The following is a 27,357-nucleotide window of genomic DNA, read 5'->3' as shown; positions in this document are numbered from 1 at the left end:
GGATACATCCTCTTTCCCTCTTCTACCAACGTCGTCCTTTCTAGCAAACCCTTCACTCGGCCCGGCTACCCCATCGTCACTGCGGGATTAACTTCCTTTGCCGCGCGAAATTAAATTATCAAGTTTTACCGTACGGCCAGTGTTGAAGAGAGCTAGATAAAGAGAGAGAGAGAGAGAGAGAGAGAGAGAAAGAGAGAGAAAGAGAGAGAGAGAAGGTTCGTACACACCTTCCACAAGCGGAACCAAAGCGAGCCGTACTTTAATTCGATTAATTATTTAAATCAGCCGGCTTGCAAACACGTCTGCGTCCACACGGAATAACCATCACCGATGGAGTCGAGCTCGTCGAGGTCTTATCACTTTTGATCCGACTTTGACTTTTCAACGAATTCGAAAGATCATGACGAGGTATTATTTTTCAAAATTGATTTTCATTCGATGAGATTTGAACGGACGAATTTGCAAAGTTAACATATTCAATATTATTTCCAAAGATTTCCTAGTGGTGTTTTCGTTAATACCATTAAACTACTTTCGAACGGGATCTTGCAAATGAGATGAAAATAAGTGGAAGAAAGCGTTTTCAAAGTCGAGATATTTATTCGAGTCGCGAGAGTATATACATTGTAAATCTTATTTCACGTTCAGTATGGAGCATTAATAATGGTTATCTTTCATAAAGTCGTCCGGTAAAGCCTCGTAGAGCAGCGTTTCCCAAATGGTAGACCACAGACCACGGAGGACTCCTTCCGTGGTGCAGACGGTCGTTTACGAGAGTCCGCAGCTGGCCAACGCGGAATCAGAGAGAGAGAGAGAGAGAGAGAGATAGGAAGAGGAAAGATGAATGGATCAATGCCATGATATAGACGTCTCAGCCTCGATATTTCTTTAATGTAACGCGAATACTACGGTTCGCATATACCATGGTTAATACATAGATATTTTTTCAAGTGGATGCGAAAATATCGATGTTACAACGCTTGGTAAATTTAGTTTACCGATAGTATCGATCGGTCTGCTCAAGGTAATAAGGTCATCTGCTAAATCTCGATAAGAAAAGTTCAGCGATCGTGACCTGGTTGACTTTGACTGGTTTAAAATAAATACAGATCGGTGATGGATTGTGAGATATAATTACGCGAAGGTCGCTTACCGATCGGATCGTATCGTATGGTAAATAAATATTACACGTGACATTTGTACACATTTAATCGCGAACGTTTATATTTGGAACCGAAGAGAAAGGAAGACGCAGAGACGGAGAGGGAGGGAGAGAGAGAGAGAGAATCGTCGGAAAAGATTATTAGCGTTGCAGCATGATTCAAAGTATATTTAACTTTCCAATCGATAGACGTCGCTCCGCAAAATGTTGAGTTAGGACAATGAACTTTTAAAGTTAAATACCAAAGTCCATCTCTATTGACGTAGCCAACGATGGCGAACGAGAACGAAGCATGCCCCGTAGGCTGTTGGAATTATACTCGCGAACGTTCGACTATCAACCGCGATCCATCACGTTTGATGAATCGCTTACGTCGAAAGAATTACATCGAGTCGCGATCATATTGAATCGAGGCTTTTATAAAGCGAAGTTGCCTGTGTTCGATCGAGGAAAGCGTCGATAATCGAATCCGACGTCCCTCTGATCTTTTTATCAATTTTTGCTCGTTCATACGTTTTAAAATTCAAAGGATTGGACGTTTCTCGAACGCGTCCCACGTTGGATACGAAACGATCGTTAAGATCGTTTGGGTTTTGACGGCAGAGGTATTACTTTCTTGTCGATCGCTAAGATCTAGTTGCGCTTTCATAAACGAGAAAGGAAGAAAAGGTGCGGTAGGAACATTGTCCGAGCATTGCTGTGTCGGCTAGGAAACTATGGAACAAACTATGGTTCGGTCTATTCTCGCTCGAAAACTAGCTCGACGTAGTGGTGCTTGCTATTGCGTCTCGCGCCGCTAGCCGAGAGCTATATACAGGTTCGGATACTACACGACAAAGTCAGGACTTGGTACGACAGTTTGGAAGGTCGTATCTGCTCGTATTCGAGATGTGTTTCGGAGAAGAGCTGTATGGAAGTGAAAGGGACGACGCTATATATTCGGAGAGGAGGAGTTACGGTGTGTGCGCGAGCTGAAGAGGAAGAAGGGAAGTCGTATTACCGGGACGTGTCAATTGTTCGAGAAGACCGGAAACTTATCCTTCCTTCCGTAATCCTGTCCGAAATGTATGGAGTTTCGAAGCGAGACGTGTTTCAAGGACGCTACCCGAAGCGTCGAAAGTTCTCCAATAATGCGTGCTGCTTCTAGCGAAACCTCTCTCTCTCTCTCTCTCTCTCTCTCTCTTTCTCTATCTTATTTCGTTTCTCCTACGCTCGTAACACGTTCGTCCAGCCGTAGCTTCCGTGGTTTTCGACAATACGTTTGTCGAAGGATAAGAGCGATGTTTCGCAGCAGTGTTTCACCTCGGTTTCCTCCGGCGAGTCCCAAGTATCGGAAACTAGTCGAGCGTACAAATTGAATCCATCATTGTTTCTCGTATCGAACGTTCCGCAAACTTTTCCTTTTTCCCTTTTTCTTTCGCCACGTTTTATGTTCCCATAAGGAGGAAAAAAGAAACACGCGGATATCTCGAAAACATTTTAATGCCGATAACGGGAAGATCATGACGCGATTCGAATTTCCTTTCTCCGAAAGCTCGGAAAGCTTGTGGCTGTAAATGTAATGCATTACAAGTAGCGTTAAGGAGAGATTCGATTTGCATTTCATGCGAGAAAGAGAGGGAGGGGGAGAGAGAGAGAGAGTGTCGCATGTTTGCTATGATAGTATCGGATTGTATGTACATAGCGATGCTACAAGCATTAGACGAATCTGATCGATGTTAAACGAAGAGCTCGCATACGAGCACGGATCATTTGCAAGGAAACATTAATTTAACGTAAATTAACGAACGTTTATACGTCTTATTCGTAATAATATCGTTACATTATTTTCTACGAGACATCGCGTCGTATTATACGACGACGATTGGTCACTGTTACAGAGGCCACAAACGTATTGTAGTCGATGAGCCAGATAATGAAGACATCTAGCTTTAATGAACAACGAATCGAAATTAAGCGATCGTTGGACCGGACTCGCTAGTTTCCTTTCTCTCTCTCTCTCTCTCTCTCTCTCTCTCCCTCTTTCTCCCGGTATAATCAAATTTTATAGATATGGAAATTTTATCCGATTAAGCTTCATAATTAATGCTTCGTCCAACGGCTAGTCGTATTCATTACTCATCGTTACAACGATATTACAAAGTTGCGAGTAATTTTAATGGGGATATATTTCGTCTCTCGCGTTTACGCATAGTCGAAAATTCTTTGAAAGTGCTCGATAACGTTGCAATTGATAATTAACATAATTAATACATAATTAATATGTGAAATTCGCAATCGACGAACGAACGTCGAATTTTGAATTTCTCCTCTGGTTCGATTTTGACGAAGGCTCTCGTTTTGGGCCGAGCCGCAGCAAAAGCAAGTAAAATATGGCAGGCGGTTGGAAAGAGCAGACAGGAGGGTTATCGAAACGTATACAAAAGCAGAATACAAGAGGAACCGAGGGACGGTAAACAAAGCAGGTGTGCGGGAATCTCACCGCTTCCACGGTCGAGCCAAATATAGATATCTTCGTGGAGGTGGGTCAGCGGTTTGTGCTCTGGTATTCGTTAGTTTCCGACAAAGTGGAATTCGTGCATTAGAAGCGTTGGTCCATCGGTCTCGGAAAACAAGTTGGACGGGAACGAGTACGGCGACATTAAAGGCCTCTAGGCTTGTAAGCTCGTTGCGAACAAACGCAATAGGACCGTATTCGATATCGTTCTTTCGGTATTTGTGTAAAACGTGGCCACGCGTAGCGAAGGCTAATCGTTTCCGAGACAAATCGATGCCAACGGCATCAACATTTTTTCCACGACTTCCCTTTAGGGGACTAGACGCGCGTCATCGTTTTTAAACGCTTTCGTGGCCGTGTTATCGGGACAACGCTTTTCCTACGTATTTTCGGCATTCGTTCGTACACCTAGATTCGTCCGAGAGGAACCGTCGTTCGAACCGTTTCGACAGCTGATCAAGGCGAATCAAGGCGCCTCGCGTTACTCTCTTAACCTTTTCGACTTAACGAGCTTATCTTTCCAAGTTATCGGGCACGGTGTTTCGGTCCACCGAAACACGTATCGAGCCTTAAGCGCGATATTTTACTCGGCGTCGCTACGGTCGGTAAATCGTCGCGGCCCGTATCATTTTGAGCGCGTATTGCCGCGGAGAGGGCGCGAGGTACCGGATAAACTGTTAATTATAATTACAGCCCCTGTCAGTGCGCATAACGATGAGTGATTTGTTTGGTCGGTTAAATTCAGGAGCAGCTGGCAATAATGTTGGCCGAGCGGGTAACATGGAAATAGCCGAGCATCGATAAATTATAATAAACTGCTGGATTGTCTTCGACGCTGGAAGGGCGGGTGGAGGGTTCGACGGGACGGGACTTGGGGGGCAGGGGAAAATGGCATTTCGAGCCGGCCGGAAATTCAGGGCCTTCGTGACCAAACGTGAAACTGAGCTGCCATGGGATGAAAAGGTAATATCCTGAAAATCCCAGGGTTCCGTTCCTGCAGTTTTTTACGCCATATCGCCGCGATCGATTATCCGGGCGTAGGTGCTGACGCCCCTTTTCTCTCTCTTTCTCTTTCCGTCTCTCTCCCTTCGACCGACTACGACCGATCCATCGTCGTTCGATCCTCGCAACCCTATTGGCCCGCGCGTTTCGTTTTCTTTTCGATCGGACTATTTCGAGTACAATCGAGCTTCGTGCGAGAGAGCGCCTAGCTTACACCTACTTTACAAGCCCGAAATTGTCTCCTTGCTCGACGACGAGGAGGAGGAAGGAGAAGAAGAAGAAAAAAAAAAGAGAGAAAAGGGTCGGTCTTTATCGGACTATTTATCGTCGCGATTACCACGGACATTATCGCGAATCGGATTAAAACAGTGATTAGCAGGAGAATCGGGTGTGTAGGATGTGCGTGCTCTCGGCCCTTATCGGACCGGGCCAGGCGATAGCGATCGGACATTTAGTACCCTCGATAGTGACGCTAATCCGGAGTTACGAAGGAAGGAAGCAGTGGTTGTCAACCCTTATCCCAGCCTGAAACAGCGCTTTCTCGCCACTGAACTCGTACACGCAATCAGAAGCGCATGTAAATTGAAGATTAGCGAGCCTCCTCCTAAACTGATTACCGCCCGATACCACGATAAGCTCGTTAAAAAGCTTCTTCGCTTCCTAGATACTAAGCGGAAAACACTTTGCGAAGGAATCCTCTACGCGCGCATATACGGTTACTTGCTTACTCGCCGTTAAGTTACACTCCGCAAAACCCTTTACCGCTATTATCGCCACCGAGTCCGTCGGGGCAACTCCCGTGGACTCGGCGGTGATACTCGAACGAGTCTCCTCTCGAACTTATCGATTTCTCTGTCTTTTCGGCGTTCGTCTATTTTTAGGCCTTCGCACTACGCGGGCATAAATTCACGCTCAATTTTAAGAGTGACCCTTGATTTATAACGTTAGTAATTCCATTATTGGTAGCTGTCGAGACGAATGAAATATGCGCCGGTGTAACGCGAAGGATTTCAAACTTGGCCGTTGCTATAGCGCTAATATTACAAAGGGGATCGCGTTTCATTGATAATACCGTGCTGTGATATACACTTCTCTGTCAGGCAAATTTTGCCGCGTTCGGGGTGTGGTTCTTTTCTTTGCGGGTAAAGTTATCTCGCAACCGGTAGAGACCGTGTACGGACGTTAATAACCGGCCTTCCCACTCTATTCCGTATATCCGCACACGTTGGTAATAAGAACTATTGCGACCGAGAACACCTTACCCTACGGGAGGGGGTAACGTTCGAGGTGAGCTTCGAACGTAAGGTCGAGAGACGGCGTACTCGTTGGAGGACATCGAAGAGCAGACCTGTAGGACGGAAAGGGCCGGTTAACGGGGTAGAAAACGAATCGTCGGACGCTGTAGCTCTCGGAGATGTTCTCTTTCGAGAGATCGGACGTCGCATTTCGTCGCGAATTTTCATCTTCTCAGTTTTCCCTCGGCGAATGAAAGGTTGATCGCGTTAAATGGCTCTCGTTCGATTCGTCGACCGGCAACGAATCTTTTTCTCCCCCTTTCCGGACTTTCCTATCTTTTTGTTTGTCATCGTTCAAACGATTTCTAATTAGCTTCGAGGTGAACCACGTCGAAGTACGAAGGGAGAGAGAGAGAGAGAGAGAGGCCATGCTTCTTTCCCGTTTCTTCTTTCTTTTTTTCCTTTCTCCGGCGAATCGTGTCTTTGCGATTTTCTTGCTACATATACATAGCCACTTTCGTTCCGTCACTCGAGCGAAAAACTTGGAGCGATAAGCGACCTATGGGAAAAATCTTGAAACTTGGTCGAAACTTTTTATTTGCGTTTACGTTCCGGGCAAAAGACGTTTTGTATTCTTTCTCTTCGCATCGTCTCTCGATATCTTTCGATATTTTCGTCTTTTTTCTTCCACCCTGTTACTTTTTTTTTCTTACCCCGCTTTAAAGGCACCGCTTTTTGATTACTTTTCTCGTCTTCTCGTCGCTCGTCGTCTTTGAGAAAAGTTTCAAAGAATTAAAAGCTTCGACGAACTCAATGTTATTACCGGCTCCGTACAATACCAATCGTATCGAGATAGACCTTTTTCCATCGTCGACGAATCTCAAAGGAATATCTTTGTCGATAGATACGCGAGCGCGAGATATTATTATTTTATTTTTGTTCCTGATAGAAATCTATGGAAACCGTGCGCGCATTCGTATTTTCGTGGCTCGTATTTCATCGAATTTCCTTCCACGGATCTCGTACGAGTCTCCTACGAATCTACTCTTATTTTCGAGCGTTCCCTATGCGGACGTCTTATCGGTAGGATTTCCGTGTTTTATTACTCGCGCGACTCCGTTCGATGCATCTCGTGATTCTAATGGCGGATAGCTATATTTCATCGAGTGGACGGGCATGGAAGCAACAACGGCGAATATATCTCCCTCGCTCCTCTTCCTTTTCCTTTCCTTGCGTCTTTCTTCACTCGGACGAAGAGAGACTCTCGTTGAACGGGGAAAAAAGGAAGCACGCCCTTTCGCGGATACTTCCATCAAACCGCTCGCTGTCGTGTACGGTTCGGCGCACGTCGCGCCGTAGAGCGATTGGACCGTTCGAGGCAAACCTACGTTCATCTCGATTAACGAGCCGAAACGACGTCGAGACGATCTCGGGCGAACATCGTCGATAGAAACTCGCGTTCTCGAGATAACTCTTGTCGCTTCGTTTCGCAAAAGGGAAACGCTCGTCGATACTTTTCGGAGAAAAATATGATTTTGCCGAGTAGCATCGTGAAAATCAACTCGCTAGCGAATTACAAGCCCCGTACGTTCGGACGTACATTTACAAACGCACTTAGCTACCTCCCTTTTGAATATCTTACGGAAGCCTCTGGAAAAGAACGTTCGAAAAATTGTCGGGCGTTTCTTTTCTTCCGATCGGTGGCAAAAAAAAAAAGGAAAGAAAAAAGAAAAAAGAAAAGCAGATACGCGTATATCGAGTTTGCGGAATAAAGTGGAGAAAAATCGATGTCTACCGTCGAAGCGCAAATTTGTTGTGCTTTTAACGCCACTTTTAGAACTCTATCCTCGATCGTAGCACGTACGTCGTTAACGCGACGATCAGATATTTCCATTTTCCAGATATTTCGATTTTTTATTTCGAACGTAGCGGGGCGTATGCGTGCTCTCGTTGGAATCGTCGTATCGCGTGGTACACGCTTCGATTATCCTCATATTCTACGAATTTTGCCGAGTTTACAGGATGCCAAGCGATTTTCATTTTTCCACTCCGTCACCCTCTCGTTCGCGATCCTCCAACGTTCAAACACCCTTTCGGCCCTTACGGCTTGATTCGCGCGTGTCCGCATGCAACAGGCGCTCAAGCTCATTCGATTTGTATTTCGCTATCCTTTAATCCTCTCGCCGCATTTAAATTCCTATAAATATGCGAACGCGTGCGCGAGGATGTCCCGTTGGAAAGCAGCGGCTCGACCAGCGCGTCGTCCATCTCTCTTATCTTCTTAACGTCCTTTCGCATTTTTCATCAGGATCGAATATAAAGTACCTAGGTGTGTTTCGATTTTCTTCAGCCCCGATCGAGACGCAAAGACCCATATCCTTTGCTCATAATCTCATCGTCACCTTCGCGACCGCGTTTTTTTTTCTTCTCGTCGTTTCGCCTCCCGTCTCTATAGTCCCTCAGTCGGAAAGCAATTTCGATGCGACTACGTTCAAAAAAAATAAGATTTTTACGTCGAGGAGAGGATGACATATACTCGGTGCACTTTAGTCGCCAAGCAATTTCGTCGCCTTTTCGTAGACTCCACTTCGCCGAGAGATGATGAGAAGCACACACCACTTTCGCTCTACGACGCGTATAAAAGCGTGCGGCTTTGATGAACGAGTTTATAGATTGTAAAGGATCTTACGGCGAGCTTTCTCGCGGGCAAAGTTTTTCTTTTTTAAAATCACGCTCGCTCGCTCGCTCGTGATATCCTTCGCGAGCGACGCCGAAAAAAGCCAAACGCGACCCGGGCGCGTACTTACTTAAAGCCGTATAAAAAGTTTCCGACGATTCTCTCAGCCGATTCATCCGGGGCTTTTCTCGGCGTCGTCGGCCCTCGGCGATATCGTCCATAGTAAAGCCGGGTCCGGCGATCGATCTCGCGACAACGACGATGAAAATCGATAAGCGAGAATCGATTTGCCCGTCGTACGCGATACGCGGTGCGCTTTCTTTCGAGTTAGGAGCGGGAGAGGGCATCGAGAAGGCTTCGGACGCGCTCGCGAATTCCATCGAGAGAGACGGTTTCCGAAGGAGTAACCGATTCGCGCGCGGATAGGCGCCGCCATACTCTTCGACGTCGCTAGTTTCCTTTTCAACGCCGTCGAGAGTTTCGAAACTTTCGAGTTTTTATTGCGAATGTTACGCCGTAGAAACTCGTAACGTTCCTTCGAAAGAAAGGACGACTCGTATTTCTCGCTCGACGTCACGTTTTCTCGTTGCATTAAAGATTTTACCGTCCCGGTAAATGCACCTTGCTCGCCAACTTGGACTTTTATACACGTTTCATTAAGGCGTTTTCAGGCTCGCAACGACGCTAACAAACGCTGCTGCGAATAGCTCCAAGAGTTCGTACGTTTAACTGACTAGCCAGCGGAATCGTACGTACACGCCTTTACACGACGGCGGTTGTAAAATTAAATCTGCTTCGAGAGAGGCACTTTGTCCGGACGTACGGACGCGCCGTAGTACGCGTATTTCGGTCGTGATCGTTTAGCGGACGAAAACACCTCTCCCGCTCTTAACGAAACACGATGGGAGTCCTTTATCGGATATATTCGCGAATACTTTGCTAGCTGGATTTTATGGAAAAGAAATGGTACGGGTGTAGTATCAAAATTGTTTGTACGAAGATAACTGTCCAATCCGTATCAGTCTGGTTAACTGATGGGATATAAATGCGAAAGAGAGAACGACCGTACAATCGTCCTATTACGCTCTAAAACTCCTTTCGAGTTCTCTCTGTGGGATCAAGAGCTTAGCCAGTCAAAGAAGCGTAGCCGTAGAGAGACTGTAATCGGATTCTTCGTTCTTGTCACTCTTTTCGATGTTCAACTTTGTGTTTTCGCTCGGAGTTCCGCTTTCGGATAAGCTTTACGGTCAGAAATAAATTTCACGTCGCGCAATCCCTCGTCTTCGCCAATTTACTCGAAAACTATTTCGCGAGCGCGTGTGCGATCGATAAATCGCTCTTCGTTATATCTTCCTAGCTGAGGCAGCTAAATCGCCGATGCGTCGTTCCACGCGCTCGCGACGGAAATACGTCCACGACTCGCGACTCTGTCGGATTCCTTTTCCCGTCGATTCTCGAGAAAGGGGTCGCGTCGGTCGGTTCGAAGGCGTAGGTCACTCGTGATTTACGTGGAAGGAGAAACGAGGAATTTATGCGAGAGACGTCCCAACGGTACCATCCGACGACGATCCTCTTGTCTCCGACCTCATATCTCGGGCCTCGCTTTCTCCTTTCTAGTTCCTCGCGTATCGGCGAACGAGCGTGAGCGCTGAATCGATTTTAACTCACGAATTTAGATACGAGTTCGAGAATAAAACCGACTTCATATAAGAAATAATGAAGAAAACTAATAGGAAGGAGAAATGGACGGAGGAAGACTCTTCTTCCTCGAGGAACGCACAAACGTAACTCACGGTTATCTCGCCGAACGTTCCGGCCCACTCCCGTTCTTCGCCTTTCCACATTCGCCCGTTACTCCCTGTTCTCCCTTTACGCTTCGCATTCGGCCTCTTCCGTAATTTACCGCGGCGGCAGCCTCGTCTCTCCTTTACCGCGGATCGTTCCCCATCGACCGCTCGCGCTCGGTCTTTTCATTCGTCCCGCTCCATCGCGGTCGCACGTACGCGCGAGACGATACACGATATACGTAGGTATATAGACGCGGCTGTGTACGCACGTACGAGCAAGCTCGATACACCTTGTACGTCTCTGCTGCACCTTGTACGCGTTCGTACGTAACCAGGACAACGAATTCGCCTTCTCGAGGATCCAAAGGAAAATAATTTTGGTCGATTCTTTTTTTTCTTTTTCTGTCAAACGCGTTCGTTACTTTTTGGCTCGTTTCTCTTTTTCTTTTCTCGTTTCCCACGGGAGAAAGACCATCGTAGGACAAGGGCCCTCGTTCGTGCACAGAGCATTAACGTATCGCGTGATGAATACGAAGTGGGAAAGAAAAGGCTTGCCGATGGAGAAAACGACCGTCGACTCGGGGATTTCGTTCTACGACGTACTATGAGTTTGCCGAGAGAAGCCATCTCTTCTCTTCCTCGTCTCCATCTCGACTATCCCTACCACTTTGAAGGAATAATCTTCCACGACCCTTTTACGCCCGTCTGCTATCTTCTTTCGCCCTTTTGACCTCGAAGAACGGACGCACCCTCCACCTTTCTCTCTTTCCTTTCCTTTTCTCTCGTTCCATTCCTACTTCTCTCTCCACTCTCCCTGGAGACATCTGCTTTTTTACCTTTTGTTTGTAACCCCGAGCTCGCTCATAGCTCTTTTCCAACCCTTCGTCTCGAACGGACACGGTGACGCGCCGTTGCCGCGGAAAATAGTCGAAAAATCGCTTACCCTCTGTTCCCTTTCTCTTTCCCGTTCTTTGTCTTTTTCGCCGTTTCGACGATCGCCGATCGCGTCTTTTTGAAAGCGGTAGATCGCCCCGAAAAAAACGCTACCGTTCGGGCCTCGGTCGATTCGACCTACGTCGGCCGTGCGCCAATTTTTCGTAGGGAATGACTAACAAAGCGACGTCGAAATCGTGCGCGGCCGGAAATGGCTGCGGCATCGACGCGCCTTGAACGACGAGCTCAAACCGTCGTCGTTCGGACGTAACGCGTAATGCCGATTTCTATGAGCTAATATACCCCCGTCTACGTAGTCGAAATTATACGTGAATTGGCCCTCTCGCGCTCGCACGCAGCTTAATATCTATCGATCGTACACTCTCGAAATGCCTTTGATATTTTTCGCTCGGAAGTGCATCTATTCCTTTCACGAAAAATCGATACGCGTCAAAATTACGTAGAAACGTACGACGTCGTCGTTCTCCCTTTGAAAAACAAAAGGAACTCTCGAAAGCGTACTTTATGTTTCGAGCCGTTACGTTCGCGTTGACGCGGTGGAGAGTATACAATGGACGTAAAGAAAAATTTTTCACCACGCCGCATTTTATTACATCTATTTCATCGTACGTACGTAAATATACATATCCGTATGTACTTTACGTTTGAGATGCAACGCGTGCACACACAATAATGAGAGGTTGGAACGGTCTAAAGTAGAAATTTCATTTCAACGTATTTACGGGAGTAAAAAGAGTGGTGATCGTAAAAGCTGTTGTCACGAGTTCACCGCGTCATACCTCGCGTTCTATTTCTATTGTTTCCCGGAAAATTCGAGAGATGCGCAAAACGTCTATTCGAGAGGAATTTTGTTTTGTTCGCGTAATCGTTTAAAGGTCGCAAGCAAATTTATCGAGATCTGCAGGATATCGAAAATGAAATCAAAATAGAAACGACGTAAAAAAGAGAGAAAAGAGAGAAGAGAAAAAAAGAAGCGAAGAAAAAACGAAAAAATCGATGACGCTCCTATATATCGGAGAAGGAAGAGAACAGGAGGGCAGTTTACAACATTTCACGCTGCAATCTCGATGGCACGCAGGGAATTTTACGATTTTAATTCAAAGGAGATGATTTTATGTCGGACGTCGAACGAGTGCCGTGGATCGTTCGTCGTTGGTCGTTGGTCGTTGCTCGTTGGTCGTTCTCTCTCTCTCTCTCTCTCTCTCTCTCTCTCTCTCTCTCTCTGCGTGCGCTCGCAATTCCAATAAAACGTGTCGCATACGCAGCACGCGATATCGAACAAAGACGACCGAAACGCGGTAGAGAAAAAGAGGACAAATTGCGAGAGTCGCTTTAATAATGAGTACGGTCCTCTCTTTTTTCCGTTCTTTCGAAATATCCATTTTATCTCTCCGAAAGAAAATTGCAATCTGCGTGTAGCTTTCAGTTTCATAGTCCGCCGCCAGTTATCGTCAACTTTCGGCATCGAATTTAACCCGTTAGTTAAGTACCGTTATTACGCTCGGAATAAATCTTTCGTTTCAACGCGTAGAAATTTCGAAGCGTTGTTCGTTGCTTATGGGAGGAAGGCCCGCCCGGCTTATAAGGACTTATCGTAAAGGTTGGTAAAGGCTAGAGGGATAATACCGTCCGACCGTCGTTTAATATATTAGGAATTAGGAATTAATCGTAACGAGGGTTAAGATAGAAATTCGTGGAATTGGAAAAGCACCTTTTACGTAAATAAAGCGCGAGTGTGATCATTCTTTAGATATTAAAGGAGAAACAAACGACTTAAACGTGGACAAGCGGATTTGCGATATGTCGTCGTGAACGCGTGTCCTCGATATTACGTGGTCGTTTACGAAGATCGACGTTAGAGAGACAATCGTTTATCGAGGCAGAATGGGCATTACCGCGTCGGCCCTTTTCAAAAGCCTATCCTCTCTGAAAGCGATCGCGAGAGTTCCATTTCGGTGAATAGACACGCACGGTATGATCGAAGATGATTTCTCGGTCAGCGAATTTGACGTATTGTATGGCAAACGTACCACGGTGGGAACAGGTATCGCTATATTTTCCGTCCTATGTACCTACCCTATATCCCGCGTGTATATAGGTACCTACCGCGTTAATGTTCATAGAAAATATTTAGGCTGTGATTTTTGAACAAAGACTTAATTCTGCTAAAGATTTTACCGCAACGAAAAAAAGACACAAAAAAGAAAGAACAACGTTTCGAACGAATCGATAGGACAAGTCTCGAATCGACGTCGTTGGTTGTGCGAGTGATCCTTCAAAATTCAGTTAGATCTACCCCTCGTAAAAAGTGTGATCGCGTAATTACGACTATAGGAAAGTAATTATTATTATTAATCGTTCAAGAGCGGTCAGAAAAGAATCACCTTTGCCGAGCTTGGCTGTAGTCGTTCCTACCGCTTTTTTATTTCCCCGATCACGTTGAAATCGAATCAATCCGGTTGTCTGCGTTTCTCGTATCGAACTGTGCACTCGTATTCCCTTTCTTTTTCTTTTCTCGTATCCGAATAATTCGATTCTTAGAATCGTTATTCTCTTCGAGCCCCGTAACGCAATCGAATTTCGCGACGATAACGCACACACGACGATCGATGAATAAATCCAACGAATTCGGAGTACCGCCTTCGGCGGCGTACTTTGTATATACGACGCATAATAAGGCGATCAAACTTTTATCGTTTAGATTCGCTTTCAATGGACTTTCTTTCTCTCTCTCTCTCTCTCTCTCTCTCTCTCTGTCGCTTTGTTCGGACTTACTTTCCCTCGTGCAAGGCCTCTTTCGTTCGAACGTAAATTTCGTGTCGGCAGCGCGATGTTTCGTCGGAGGGGCGAAGGTAAAAGCACGTGATCAAAGTTTCATTCAATCGTGTCAACGAAAAAAATTATTTCTTTTATTCCGGCAATACACGCATATTGACTTTGCGAGCAGGTAGACCGATATCCTTTTGAAACATGGAAGTGGAAGGAAAGAGGAGTCATCGGTAGAGAGAGATAGAGAGAGAGGAAGAGATAATAATACGCGCTTCAGCGAAACAGCCTTCCGCGCCGGTAGAAACGGACGACCAGAAAAGGGAAGATAGGAAGAACGAAAGAGAGATAGGAGGACGCTCGGCCGGTCGTTTCCTTTTTATTGAAGTATTTGTTTAACGGTGCTGCGGCTACGAGCTACGAGATGGTAGAGTGGTAGGAAGGGGAAAGAAAAGAAGAGAAGGAAAAAGGGTAAAGGCGTCTAAGGTGGCGTCGTTTCTGTGAAAATTCTTCTAGTCTAGATACCTTACGTATAGAGAAGTGGCCCCGGGGGCGTGCTCTGGACTTGGCCGGACACGGAAGTGCTATATGGGAGAACGCGTAACGACCACCTACCAAATGTACCTATCTGTCCTATTGTGCGCTAGTCCCCGGTATATGTATATCCTTACTTCTCGTAGAACGTGTCGGAGAGATATTTTTATTGATAGACGTCTGGCTAAAATTTGCGGTAAAAGCTCTAAAAAAGCTCTTCGAGTTTCACATCCTTTTTACGTATGTCGCGTTTACGTTAAAGTCGATAAATCATTCGCTTCGTTGGACCGACCGAAATGAATTCTTAACTCGCACAATCGATTAATTTGATTCGCTAAACTACGTGGTATAAACGATACTAAATAATCCACGCTTTGACGCAGTACAATCGAATCGCGTTTAGAGTCCTTCAAACGATTTTTCGAGTATTAGACGCTTTTATCGTGGAAGCGTGACTTTCGACGTGATATCCGCTTTACCTCATAAAAGGTGGGCGCGCTCACCTACCATTCGTTGGAAACTGAACGAGATGTTATCACAGGTCTGTCACTGGCCTTAACGCGTCCCTTGTACTTTTTTCTACTCGTAATTCTTACATTCGATCGTACCGATTACCCTCAAAAAGCGCCATACGTAACTCTGTGCAGTAGTTCGCTGCGTCGTTCCGTTGAACGGATTTAAGTCTGATTTATCTTTACTCCCTTCTATCTTTAATGAACACTTTGTTAACTTTCTTAGAGAGAGAAAGAGAGGGAGAGGGAGGGAGGGAGGGAGGGAGGGAGGGAGGGAGGGAGAACAATTTTGTCGTTGGCATACCGTATACAATATATTATAATATCATTATAAACGGTATGTATTCGACATTCTGCAAATAATGCGAGCGGAGCGGAGGAAGGAGCCTAGAATTCTCTGGTAAATATTGAATTAGAATATCGGACGACGTTTCACGGATGTCTCCCTCTTGAAATATTTGCTCGGCAGAAAGTGTGCGAGCGAGCGAACGCTCGGATATATTTTTAAACGTTAATAAAACGAGAACGATAAAAGCGATAATTTGAAACATATATATCAACATCGATAAAAGTATGTAGGTATTAGCGCGATAATCGTCGACGACTACGCTTACGAGTAGAGAGTCACGAAGGAGACGTCGTTTTTTCTTACGGATCGATCGGACTCATTCTCTGCAAAGTCATTCTATAGATAAAGCGGTCGTTATACCATCCCTTCTTACCGAGATCGATAGCACTTAAATGCGCTAGCGTCGCGTGCCATCGAACGCGTACTACATGAGTCATTTTCACGAGCTTCGTGCGACTGTTAGTTTTCACGAGCTTCTCTCTCTCTCTCTCTCTCTCTCTCTCTCCTCACCTTCTTCCTTCCTCTTCTTTTTTGCAATTGTTCTCAATCGCGCGTGAAGCACTTCCCTCTTCACGTCGTATCGTACCATCGTCGCGAAGGCTTCCCTCGATTTACAGATAATTTCGACGCGCGAGCGCACACCGTCGACGAACTCACCTTCTCATTTTCTCGAAGGACCGCGACATTCGTTTACTCGTTCGTCGCGAGAGTTATTTTCGAGGTGAGAATCTTATGCGAGCGAACACGTTCCATGTCCTACTTGCCGATATTTTGCTACTTTCGGTGTCGAAAAGTGAAACGAACGCCAACGCGGACGAAGCCTGGCAATGGCTCGTCATTAAACATTCAAACGTATAGCAAAAAAGAAGATGCATTTGCATCTCGCACTGCAACTGCGGGGATCCACGAGAAAAAGATAAATAATTCAAAGGTTTTTACGTAGCCGGGAAACAAAAAGGAAAAAAGGAAATTTCGACCGATGGTAATGGCGACGATTCGCTGGGACGGAAAATACCGACTCGACTCTTCGGCCTAAATCGACGGATAAATATTCGCGGAACGTTGTTTCCTACGACTTTTTCGACTTTTTCGTCCTAATTTTGCTTCTACTACTGCGATTGTAAACGGAGGAAAATGTATTAGAAAAAAAAAGAAAAAAGAAAAAAGAATAGATCGTCGCAACGCTGCCGTTGGAAAATAGGGGTACGCGTATCGAGAAAGTTCCAACGATACTTCGTTATAGAGAAAATAGTTTTTGGCCTTCGCGGTAGCCGAGTCGTCCGTTCCTTCATCGGTATTCGATACGATAATAGGGCCATTACTTTTTCCTAATTCATAAACGTTTAATTTCGAGCATCGACTTTTTAATAAGATAAGTCAATGGTCTAAACTCAAAGGGTGACGAGGTATTCGACGATCCTCCGTGGCTTACCGCTTCCTCTTTTCATATCTCCTTTTCTTTTCATCCAGCGTTATTCCCGGTCGCGTTGTTCCTCGTAATTCCTCGTAAAACACTTTTTCTTCCGTCCTCCTATCGTCCATTCTCCTCCTCTTTCGCCGCCGCCCCCTTCCTGTCGTCGTTTGCATAAAGCGAACTATCCGCACTTTTAATATACGCAAATGAACTTGCGCTCCGGAACTAATCATATTTGCATACGAAATAGCAATCTCCTTTGAGTCTCTGTCGTACTTATTAAGGCAGTTTAGTCGTCGAAAAAAACGTTGTATCGCGGATCGACCCTCCAGGCGATAGGTTTTCGCGGGTCTTGGCTTTCGCCGTCTCGTCGAAAATCGAACCGATTGATTTTATTCGCGAATAGACACGTGCGTGCCCGTAGATACTTCGTATTTATTTCACTTATGAATTCGCCGTAACGACTTTACGTATTTTAGTATCATTTTTTGCCATCTTCACGCACCGTTAATAGGATTTATTTCCAATCTTCCGCGCTTATGAATAACGCATGAACTTTCTAGTTAGGCGATAATTCGATACAATGTTTTATGTAAGGTCTCGTTTTATCGAAAACATTCGGAATGTATCTAAAAGTTAAAGATACTCGGAGAGTGCACTCGGTATTTTCCCCCTTTTCTACCTTTAGGTAATTTCGTTCGTTCGAGTCTCTTTTCGTTCTAGGTTTCCCCCTATCGATCGCTCGATCTCGCTGGAAATTCGAAAAGTTTGAACCTTATCGTCATTTAGTTATGCAGTCGCTCGAGGTAATTTCGGTCGACGGAGCTAACTGTTGGGTTTCGGTCGATGCTCGAGCTACATAACGTACACAATCGAAGTATTCCCATTAGAAATTAACAAAAGCCTGTCTTTGTGTACAATACGTACGGTTGACGAACGTAGGAGAACGAGAGAAGGGTCAAAGGCAAACGTTCCTTTTCACGAGCTACCGTTTACAGAGCTTTCCCTCTCTCTCTCTCTCTCTCTATGTACTTCTTTGCTCGACTCGCGCAACCAGCGGCGTAATAATAATAATAATATTCATCGACGTGCGCGATTCTACCGAAAACTTTCGACTTACGTGCGACTTTCCTCGCTTCTCTCGCAATCCCGTATTCATTATTTTTCCACCGATTGCCAGGGCGTACAATGGAACAGGATTACGATTGAAAGTCGTTGCATGTTCCGCGTTAAGAGCGTTAACAGCGCTCCGGCTTATCAATTTTTCCTTCTTTCTTCCTCGCACGTTCGACTCGGGATATACTAAAAATCTTTCTATTTATCGCTTCGTTCTGTCCCATTAACTCGCTAATTATCTCGGCGAAAAGAAGAAAAGAAAAAAGAAACAAAGAAAAAGAGACAAACTGGCGCGGCATATCTCACTAACACGATTAACGAGCTCTCGATTTTCTCATTTCCAGGTGCCGCTTTGCGCGTCCACTACTAACCGCACGAAGAGCCGCTTGACTAATCTTCGAAAAAAACATGCATCCTCCTAATTCTCCCTAATCTCGACGATGGTCGTACGGCGATTCGAAAGTCTCGTCTCCGATTACGAGCGTTCGCGACGCGATCGCTAGGCTTTCCCTCGAGAGAATCGGCGCGAGCGAGTTCTTCGAAGATGCGAAAGAGTCCCAAAGATGCGCAGGACCAGCAGCAATGGCTTAAAGCTCGATCTAACGGAGAACACGCCAGGTAGCTCGTTGTCTAGGTTACCGAACTTGGTCGAGCATGCGGAGAGTTGCCAGGCCCTGTCCACCGGCACGGGAGAGAATTTAAGCAGCAAATTGCCGAACGTGGTCGAGGGCTCGATGGACTATGGTAGCGAACGTAGGTCCTCCCGGTACTTGGAGTATCAAGATTCGAAGTCCTACCAGGATGGTCAGGCCGCGTCGTCGGTGGCCGGCGGTACGTACGATCACGTCGATTATCACGAACAACTGAGGGCTTACAGGAACTGCGAGAGAAAGACCGGGCCGAGCTACGGTAGAGAAAACGTCGATAGATACGAGGACAATAGAATATATCCGGAGGACGGTCCGAGGTACGATCGTCGAGGAGCGGCGGTCGAGGATAGAACCTACGAGGAATCGGATTTGGACGGGTCTTACGAAAGAAGCGACGCTCAAAAGTTGAGCGCGAGAGCTTATCCCACGGAGCTGCAGGATGCTAGCAGACGATACTCGAGGGACTTGACGGATTACGAGTACGCTTCGAGATACGCCGAGGAAACGTTGAAGCTCGAACCGAAGAAGGATCATCATCATCATCACCATCACCATCATCACTCCGGTAAGATCTACGAGGCCCCGGTGGGTGCGTCGAAGGGTTACGAGTCCGGCGTCAAGACCCACGACTCGGCTTACGAGCTCGGCAGCTGCGCCGGACAACAACAGCAGCAGCAGCAGCAGCAGCAGCAGGATCCGGGGTCGGCCGGTAGGAAGTATGAGAGCAAGTATCATTCGGCCGGCAAGATGTACGGGACTTTACCGAGGTACGACACCGCCGGCAAGTCCTCCAGCTACGAGGCCGGTTACGAGCCGAGATCGTTCGAGTCCAAGTACGAGGAGCAAGCGTACGAGACCGGTAGCAAGGCTTTCGATCCCAAATACGAATTAACGAGCTCGAAGAGCTACGAGAGATGCAAGTACGACGGCTCCTCTTCGGGCAGATACCGCGACAAGTCCTACGAGCAAACGCTCAAGATCGGCGAGCTCGGTTCGTCCTCGTCGGCCGGTCCTTACGCGAGAAAACAGAATCAAGAACACGAGGACGTCGCCGCGGAGAAGATGAACGGTTACAGGAAGAACACGTTCGAGGCGTACGGGGTTTACTCGGATCCGGAGGACGACCACGGTTTTCTAGCCGAGAAGAAAGCTCCTCAATACACGTACAAAGGGGTAGTCGTTAACGCCAGCGGGGAATCGAGCGTCGTCGAGAAGCGCGCGAAGGACAACAGGCAAACGGAAATGCCCCGAAGTCCTTGGTGCAGGCCTATGATCTTGCTGCTCCTTCTGGTCCTCCTCGTCGTTATTTTCGTATTCGTCGCTGGAATACTTTTGTATTTCAATTGTAAGTCCGTTCTTCACCTCTCTTATATACGATTTCCAGCGATTCGTGGTTAACGTACGTTTCCGTGTATACGTTAACGACCGTTCGATGGCTACTCGTCGTTCGGCTCGGCGAACGCGACACGCGCCGACGATACGTTAAGCAGGAATCGCTAACCGTCTCTGCGGATAGTTTTACGTCTCGATATTTTGACATGCCCGGCACGTAAGCTCTTGCCGCTAGCGATACTGCTGGCGTTTCTTCTCGGAATTACAACGCGCCTCGTAAAGAGCGAAATTGGCATAGAAGAAAAGGAAAGGCAGAAAGATAAACATTCGACGTTTCACGTTTCTCCTATGAGCGTGGCTTTTCCATGGAAAAGAAAAAAACAAACAGATAAGCGAACGAGTCGAAGATCTGACGCGTCCTTTCGATCGTCCTATCGCGTTACTCCGATAAGACGAATTCGAAGGAACGACGTCGACTCGCGTGGTCTTTAAAGAATACGCTTTTGCACGGTTTTGCGACCATCGAAACATCCCTTTTTGCTCCGAGAACCTTTATTTCGACGATCGAATGCGTCGTCCCGAGCTTTCCGAGAAAGATAAATTCGAGCTTTACAGTTCGTTGGCCGAGTCTACGCCCGCTAACAATACCGGGAGGAATTTCTATCGCGGACATTTGTTATTCATTGTTTTCTCCCTTCCTTCCCCGCGCGAGGACGCGTATGTATAAAAGAAGGGTCTACCTTGTCTCGGAGCATTATCGTGAAGGATCGTCTAGCTGTACCGATTGGAATTTATCTCTCCGTAAGTTTTCTACACGCCTGGAATGGGATATAGGGAAGGGGATGAAGTTAAAGGAAAGCGAGACGGGACGAATAGGTTAGTCTTTCGATCGAAAGTCATCCAAGATTTTTCCACGTCGTCTTTCCTTCTTCCGACTCTATACGGCGATACCTTGAATGCTTAACGGGAAAGATAGAATTTGTTGTAGAGAGAAATCGGAGATGTCTTCGATATTTCATTACAAGAACATCTCGGGTGCTCGTATTTATGTAACGATCGATGAAGATTGGAAAAGGCGTTACGTTACGTCTCTGAAATCCAATTCGACGAAACCTTCTTAACAGTCGCGTAATGGGAGAATGCACTCTGGCAAAGGCAAGGAAGACGGTTATCTCCTTGGGATTTTTATCCCGCTCGAACTACGTCGCCTCTATCGCTTTGTTTTCGCCGTCGTGGTCGTCGATCGACTCGTCGTACTTAACGATTGACCGTCGAAAAAGAGAGTAGACGCAAAAGGTGGCCGCGGAATAAAGCGAAAAAGGAAGAAAAGCAAAATAAAAGGGAAAAAATCTCCCCGATTTTTGGTTTCCCTCAGTTTATAACGCGGTCCTCGGAACGATTTCGCAATGGCATTTGCCGCGTTAGTGGAGTAGAGAGAGAGAGAGAGAGAGAGAGAGAGAGAAAAGTCGTAGAAGCGAAAAGCGAGCTCTCGAGCGTTCCCAGGACGAACGACGATCCTCCGCGATAGCGCTGATAGACGACGGCGATCGTAGGGTAGGGGAGGGCAAGGGTCGGATCGCGGGGTGGTACATTCCGAGTGGCTGCATTTGGCAGCGGTCGACAGGTTCCACCGAACGATTCGGTTTATTTTCGGGTCAAGTTTTCGCCCGACCGCTTCGCAATCAGACGGAACATAGTCTAGCGGACAATACATTTACTGCGACGTAGGACCATGACTCTCCCTACGTAGGGTTTCATGGTTCTCCTCTGTCTACTCGACACCGCTCGTTTCTCTCTCTCTCTCTCTCTCTCTCTCCTTCCACGTACATATATGTATATTTCCCTAGTCTTTTCTCTCTAACTCTATTTCTAGCTTGCACGCTCGTATTTTCAACGGGATTTTCGGGAAATTCGATTTCGCCGCCGGCAGCGGTACGATGTTACTACTGCGTCCTGTTCACGATTCCTGTCGGCGCCATTTGTAACGAGCGCAGTTCGACTCTCGGCGAGCATACCATTTCTATCGATAAACTGCACTCGGCCCTTTCTATCCCTCCTAGTTGAATCGAGAGTCAAGTTACTGTCCTACCGACTATCGCTCCTCTAAAATTCCGCTCTTACATTCGCTCGCGAAAGAATTCGAGCTGGGAAATGGTGCGTTTGCACAGACATTCAACGATCTACGGTATTACGGCGTTGTTAATAGGGAAACTATTTCACGTTCGAGAGAAAGAGAGAGAATACGAGAAAGGATAGCGTGCGAATTCCTGCAGGGAATGGTCTCGAGGAAAAGCATACTCGGATCGAAGGTTCTTGCACCGCACGACGGCGTTCGCTCGACGGCTTTTTCTTGCCGCAAAGTTTTCGAGCTTCTCGGAACTCGCAGAAAAAGAGGGTAGGAGGAGGAAGAGAGGACGATCGAGGTAACTAACGGAAAAGACGTCAAGGGGAAGCGGTTGAATGCATACGGGCGCGAGAAAGAGAGAGAGAGGGGGGGTGGGGATTTATCGGTCTTAATCCTATTAACCCGACGAGCGAGTTAACATTAATCTTGGAAATATCAAATTGCTTCGATACGATTTTTCCTTCTCCATCTTCGTTCTTTGTCGAGACTTTGAAATACGTTCATTCGATTCGCTTTCAACTAGCACGTGTCACTTTTCTACGCGATGAAATTTATCTCGCGAGTGGATCAGCGCGTCGTTAAGGAGGATAACAAAGTTTTGTACGGCCTCAGGAACCTCTTCTGAAGGTTGCAATTTAAACTAGTTACGGAACGTTTATCGTCTCGCGGCAACGAATTTCGGTTCTCTGGTCGTCTCGTAAATGAACGAGAGCTTCGCCAAGGAAGTTTCCTCGGATCTGTGTGTGTATGTTTGTACCTCTGCGTATACCACGGTTTCTTCCTTAAAACGTGTCTGCTTGCCTATCCGTCTGTCTGCCTACCTGCCCGTCTGCTCGACGAGTTCGCTTCAAGGTGCAAAGTGCCTCCCCTCGCAATTTTGCTATTACCTGAAGATCCAATTTCGTCCGTCTTTCTCTTTCGTTTTCTGAAAATCTCTCTCTCGCTCGCGCTCCTGCCTTTCTCCGTCTTCTCCCCGAAATCTAACCGTGAAGCTCTCTTCGCAGTTTTAGACACCTTCCTACTCTTATGCGTTTCCCCAAGAATACTTTTCTCTTTGGATATATACGCGAAGAATAAATGAGTTGGCTACGGAGCGAGCTTAAACGTTCGAGAGACGTTTTAAGGATAACGAGGGTTGTAACCGGAATACCTTGTAATAAAACAGAAAATTGTTCGTGACCTCGAATAGGTAACGTAGGAAGGGTCCTTTCATCGAAATCGTCGTCGAGAGAGAGAGAGAGAGAGAGAGAGAGAGAGGACAGCTTTGTTTTAAACCGTCATTACACGCAGCTTAGAAATGTTATAGATAAAATTAAATTCTGTATAGATATAAAGAAGAGCCAGAGACGGGATAACTTCGTTTTTACGGATGCTCGGTTAATTAACGTCCTTAATCGACCTCAAGTTCAATCGAATTTAATCGAATTCGACGAGGCGAATGACTAGTCCGAGTCGAAGGAACTTTTCTACGACAGGATCGTTCTCTCTATTGACACTAATCCCTCCGTTACTAAATGCTCATCGTTAATCGCTGCAGAATAGTAGCTTCTAGGATAAATGCGGTGATTTTGTCTATAAAGTAGCATCTCACTGGATAGGGTGCATGCGCCCGAGAAACGATGCTCTTCGTAATTTATGTGGAACAAACGCGCGCGAGCGGGTTTTAGGAGGATCGTGGAAAAGCGGATAAGGAGGATCCGGGGGCTAGAGATATTCTCTGGCCTTAATATGATCGGCAGCGTCCTTAATCCCAAAACCCTGAGCCCATCCCTGAATTGTGACGCTGCGAGCTTGGCTGAGAACGAGGACGAAATGGAGGAATCGCGGGAAACGCTCATAAAGGCGGATGCGAACGCGTGCCTTACATACTAAATTCTCATTCTGCGCCAAAGGTCCGCAGTGCACGTACGGGACAGCTCGCATCGTACTCCCTTCACGTAAGCGAACCCTCTGCTCTTTCGAACTCTGTCCTTTTGTGCATCGACGCGCCTCCAAACGACTTCGATCGATTCGCTTTCTCGACCTTCTGTCGGCGATTTCGCTTCTCTTTTTCCTTTTTATTTTCTTCCTTCTTATATTTCCTTTACGCGTCGATAATACAGCAATAAACGTAAGCGCGAACCGAGAAAAAGTTGATTCGAGTGGTACGCACGCGCGCGCGCACGCAGCTAATGCCATATATCGTGGATCGAAGCCATACTCGAGAACGGTAGGAATCGCATCGATCCGGATACGTATCGCTTATCGTATCAATTATTAGTAGCGTAGCTATCATTGTTAATTGACGTAGTATCTGACAACCCAAATTCTAAGCGATTTAACGGAATTTCGAAGTAACTTCGTCGACGATAAACGTTCCGGATGTACCAAATTCATAGGCTCCTAATCCGTAATGGACGCGTGAAAAATTTCTTTGGACAGATAGATCCATTTACTTCCCCCCTGCCGTCGTCCAAAGGTTGATAAAGCAATTACCAGTTATTGCCCTGTATGTAAGATCTTTAACAAACGGCTCCCTTAATGAAATTCTCCGTTGCCAGATCCGGTTTTGCCCGGGCGTATATTTTAATAAAAGATAGCGCCTCCGCCATTTTCTCTTCCTTCTCGCGAACGTTGCCATCGAGATATCGTACTCGCCGCTAATAGAAAATAAGTATCTACGCTTTAACGAGCGCCTCGGACGAATCTTTTGTTCCACGAGTACGTATCTATGGAGTTTCGAGCAAGTTCGAGCGAGTTTTTCCGTCACGTAACTCGACCTTTATATCACTTAACGCATCCTCCATTCTATCTTCGGCGTGTCCGTAAATTTTCGTCCTATGCTTTCGTCGAAATAACATCGAAGACGGACGCGCGTCCGTGTGTACTCGACGCAAACAGAGAACTCACGGGAGTTGGTAAGTATATTGGGCACGTGGGCGCAGTTAGGAAAGACGTGAGCACGAAGCTGGAAGGAAAAGTTTCTTCATTTTTCGCGTCGGTCGTTCGGTCGGTCGGTCGGTCGGCCGGCCGGTCGGGCGGTCGGGCGGTCGGGCGATGAAAAGTTGCGCTGAAATATCGCGAGAATCAATCGCTGGCACAGAGTGGCTCTGATCGAAGAGTCTTTTCCGTGCTTTTATCGGAGACTAGTCCCGATCTCGGAACTTAAGACTTTCGGAAAAAGTAACGAGAGACCTTCGAGCCTCGCAACGCGAATTTCCTTGGTAAATTTCATTCCTTTACGTCGACGTAAGGTCGTCCTTGCGACTAATTAGACGCCATTTCTGCTCGGTACCTTCGAAGGCTATTGGCAGTAAGGGAAAATTCGGTCGGTTCGCATTAATCGCCGATACTAGTGAATCGCACGACAAGCGTCGAAGTTATCGATCTCTCGATATCGAAACGGATGATGTTACCGCATTCTCCTCGTATGATCCTCGAAAAGGGATCTTCGTGTTCGCATGATAACGATAGGGACTCGATACGAGCGTGGAACGTTTCGCTAATTATCCCGTATCTCCGCGTTTCAATTTATCGACATGAAACCGGTCTCGATGATCGAACGGATATCGAACGACGAAGAAAGTACTGGCGAAATGATAATTGCTTCGTTCGTTGAATTTTTTATTTCAATTACGTACAACTATGCGGTGCCCATAGTTATATACTATTTCAATTAATCGTACGATACGGAAGATGGATTAATCGGATTAACGGTGCATTGCGGCGGAACGGCCGTAAAAAGGAAAAACCGAATAACCGATTGAACGAAGTAACGCGAAAGTACCGCCGAGCATAGGAAAGAATTTAATCAGTCGCTGCGTCGCGCGTACCATTCAAAGGGCCGACGGGTACGTTCGATTCGAATTTGCTCAAGCTTTCGGAGGTTGAGGGACCGGTTCGTCCTTTCCGATCTTAGCGAGAGATACATCGCCTACTACCAGGGACGATTTCGATCGCGTTTACGGCGACGAGCGGTTTCACGTATCCAAGCACGACCGTCCTCGTCCTATTCGGCCATTGTTCTTGCCGCTTTAACCGGGACGACATCGCGATAGAGAAAAGTAATGGAACTCGGGCGAAATGGAAGAAAAATTAATGCGTTTCCGACTTTGCCGCGTCGCGCCGATTAAACGCGCTATTTTAAGATTAGGACGCGGGGAGCGCGTCCGATGCTCGCTCGCTACTTTTCGTGGAAACGACATTTTTCGTTTCTCTTTGAAGTTTTTCGCAAAAGTACGCCCGTACGTAGCACTTACTCGGTCCTTATTTCCGGCACGTTCTCGCGCAAACGCGTTTACTCCAAGGCCCGTCGATAAAGAGAAAAAGAAAATGAAATATCGCGTCTACGTGTGCGAAACATCGAATTTGTCTTTCGCCAAAAACGGTATCGATGCGGAAAGATGTCTCTCGCTTTTGCCATGTCATAAATCGTTCCGCAAACAATCCCTTTTACTCATTCCCGATTCTATTACGGTAACGTTTCGTAAACGCCCCGCGGCTACGCGTTCGAAATAATTTACAATGTTTTCCAACGCATTTTCTTCCCGTTTAAACTCTCGCGCCGTTTGTAATTCCCTCGATATTTTCTCGCTCGTCTCGTCGCGGGCGAACGTTGCACGGCTAATAAGTACGGACGATCGAGAAGAAGGTGGGGCTGGTATCGAGCGCTCAGGACGCGAAGCGAGCGTAACGGGTGCCGCGTTGCTTGCGGGAGCGACGACACGTGTTAACCATGTGCGTCGAGCCACGAATATAGCTCGAGGGAACGCAAAAGGGGAAATATAGGGGAAATATTGGCAAGATTTCGGCGAGATATCGCCGCGCGCGAGTTCTCGTGGAAGCCGGCTGCATACATATCGTTACTTAGTCAGCGCCGCGTGTCTTCAACTGCTCGTCGTTCGCCGTACTCGGCCACTCCCCCTCCCCGAGCGTTCGAGAAGACGTTCGTCGGCCCTTACGAATTACCGTCGGTTCGCCGATCGAGAGAAACGGACGGGATATTTACGGATACAAAGTCGAGGGGGGAGGACGCGCGTGTTTCGTCCGTCGATCGCGTTCGTCGTTCCCTCGCGATCGCTCCCGCTATTTTCCTTCGTTTCTCCTCGCGCATACGCGCGTAGGTCAACATATATCAATTTATGGACGTTATCGATTTATGGATAGTACCGGATAGTATCGATCCTGCGTGCGCCAGGTACGAGTTCTCGGCGAAAAAACCTATCGTTGCTATCGATCGATCTCGTAACGAGACAAACTTCTAATT

General features: G+C 46.7%; 1 protein-coding gene and 1 long non-coding RNA gene across 12 annotated transcripts in view; one reads left to right on the top strand and one right to left on the bottom strand.

The window, feature by feature from the left end:
• Positions 1-27,357, top strand: part of LOC127063793 (agrin-like) — a 235,553-nt gene that overhangs the window by 65,824 nt on the left and 142,372 nt on the right. For 6 of the 11 annotated variants that reach the window (XM_050993982.1, XM_050993987.1, XM_050993985.1 and 3 more), the window contains exon 2: positions 18,350-20,000. The exons of 4 other annotated variants lie outside the window; for them this stretch is intronic. In XM_050993982.1, coding sequence (XP_050849939.1) covers positions 18,569-20,000 — 1,432 coding nt within the window. In that variant the 5' untranslated portion in view covers positions 18,350-18,568. Of the gene's footprint in view, positions 1-4,559; positions 4,623-18,349; positions 20,001-27,357 lie in introns of those variants that run through there. One more of the 11 variants, XM_050993983.1, reaches the window with a different exon arrangement.
• Positions 1-27,357, bottom strand: part of LOC127063807 (uncharacterized) — a 193,766-nt gene that overhangs the window by 102,047 nt on the left and 64,362 nt on the right. The window lies entirely within an intron of this gene.

Source organism: Vespula vulgaris, chromosome 5 (genome assembly GCF_905475345.1).
Source record: "Vespula vulgaris chromosome 5, iyVesVulg1.1, whole genome shotgun sequence".
Lineage (NCBI taxonomy): Eukaryota > Metazoa > Arthropoda > Insecta > Hymenoptera > Vespidae > Vespula > Vespula vulgaris.
Note: the sequence above shows the minus strand (reverse complement) of the source record. Positions and strands in the feature narration are given on the sequence as shown.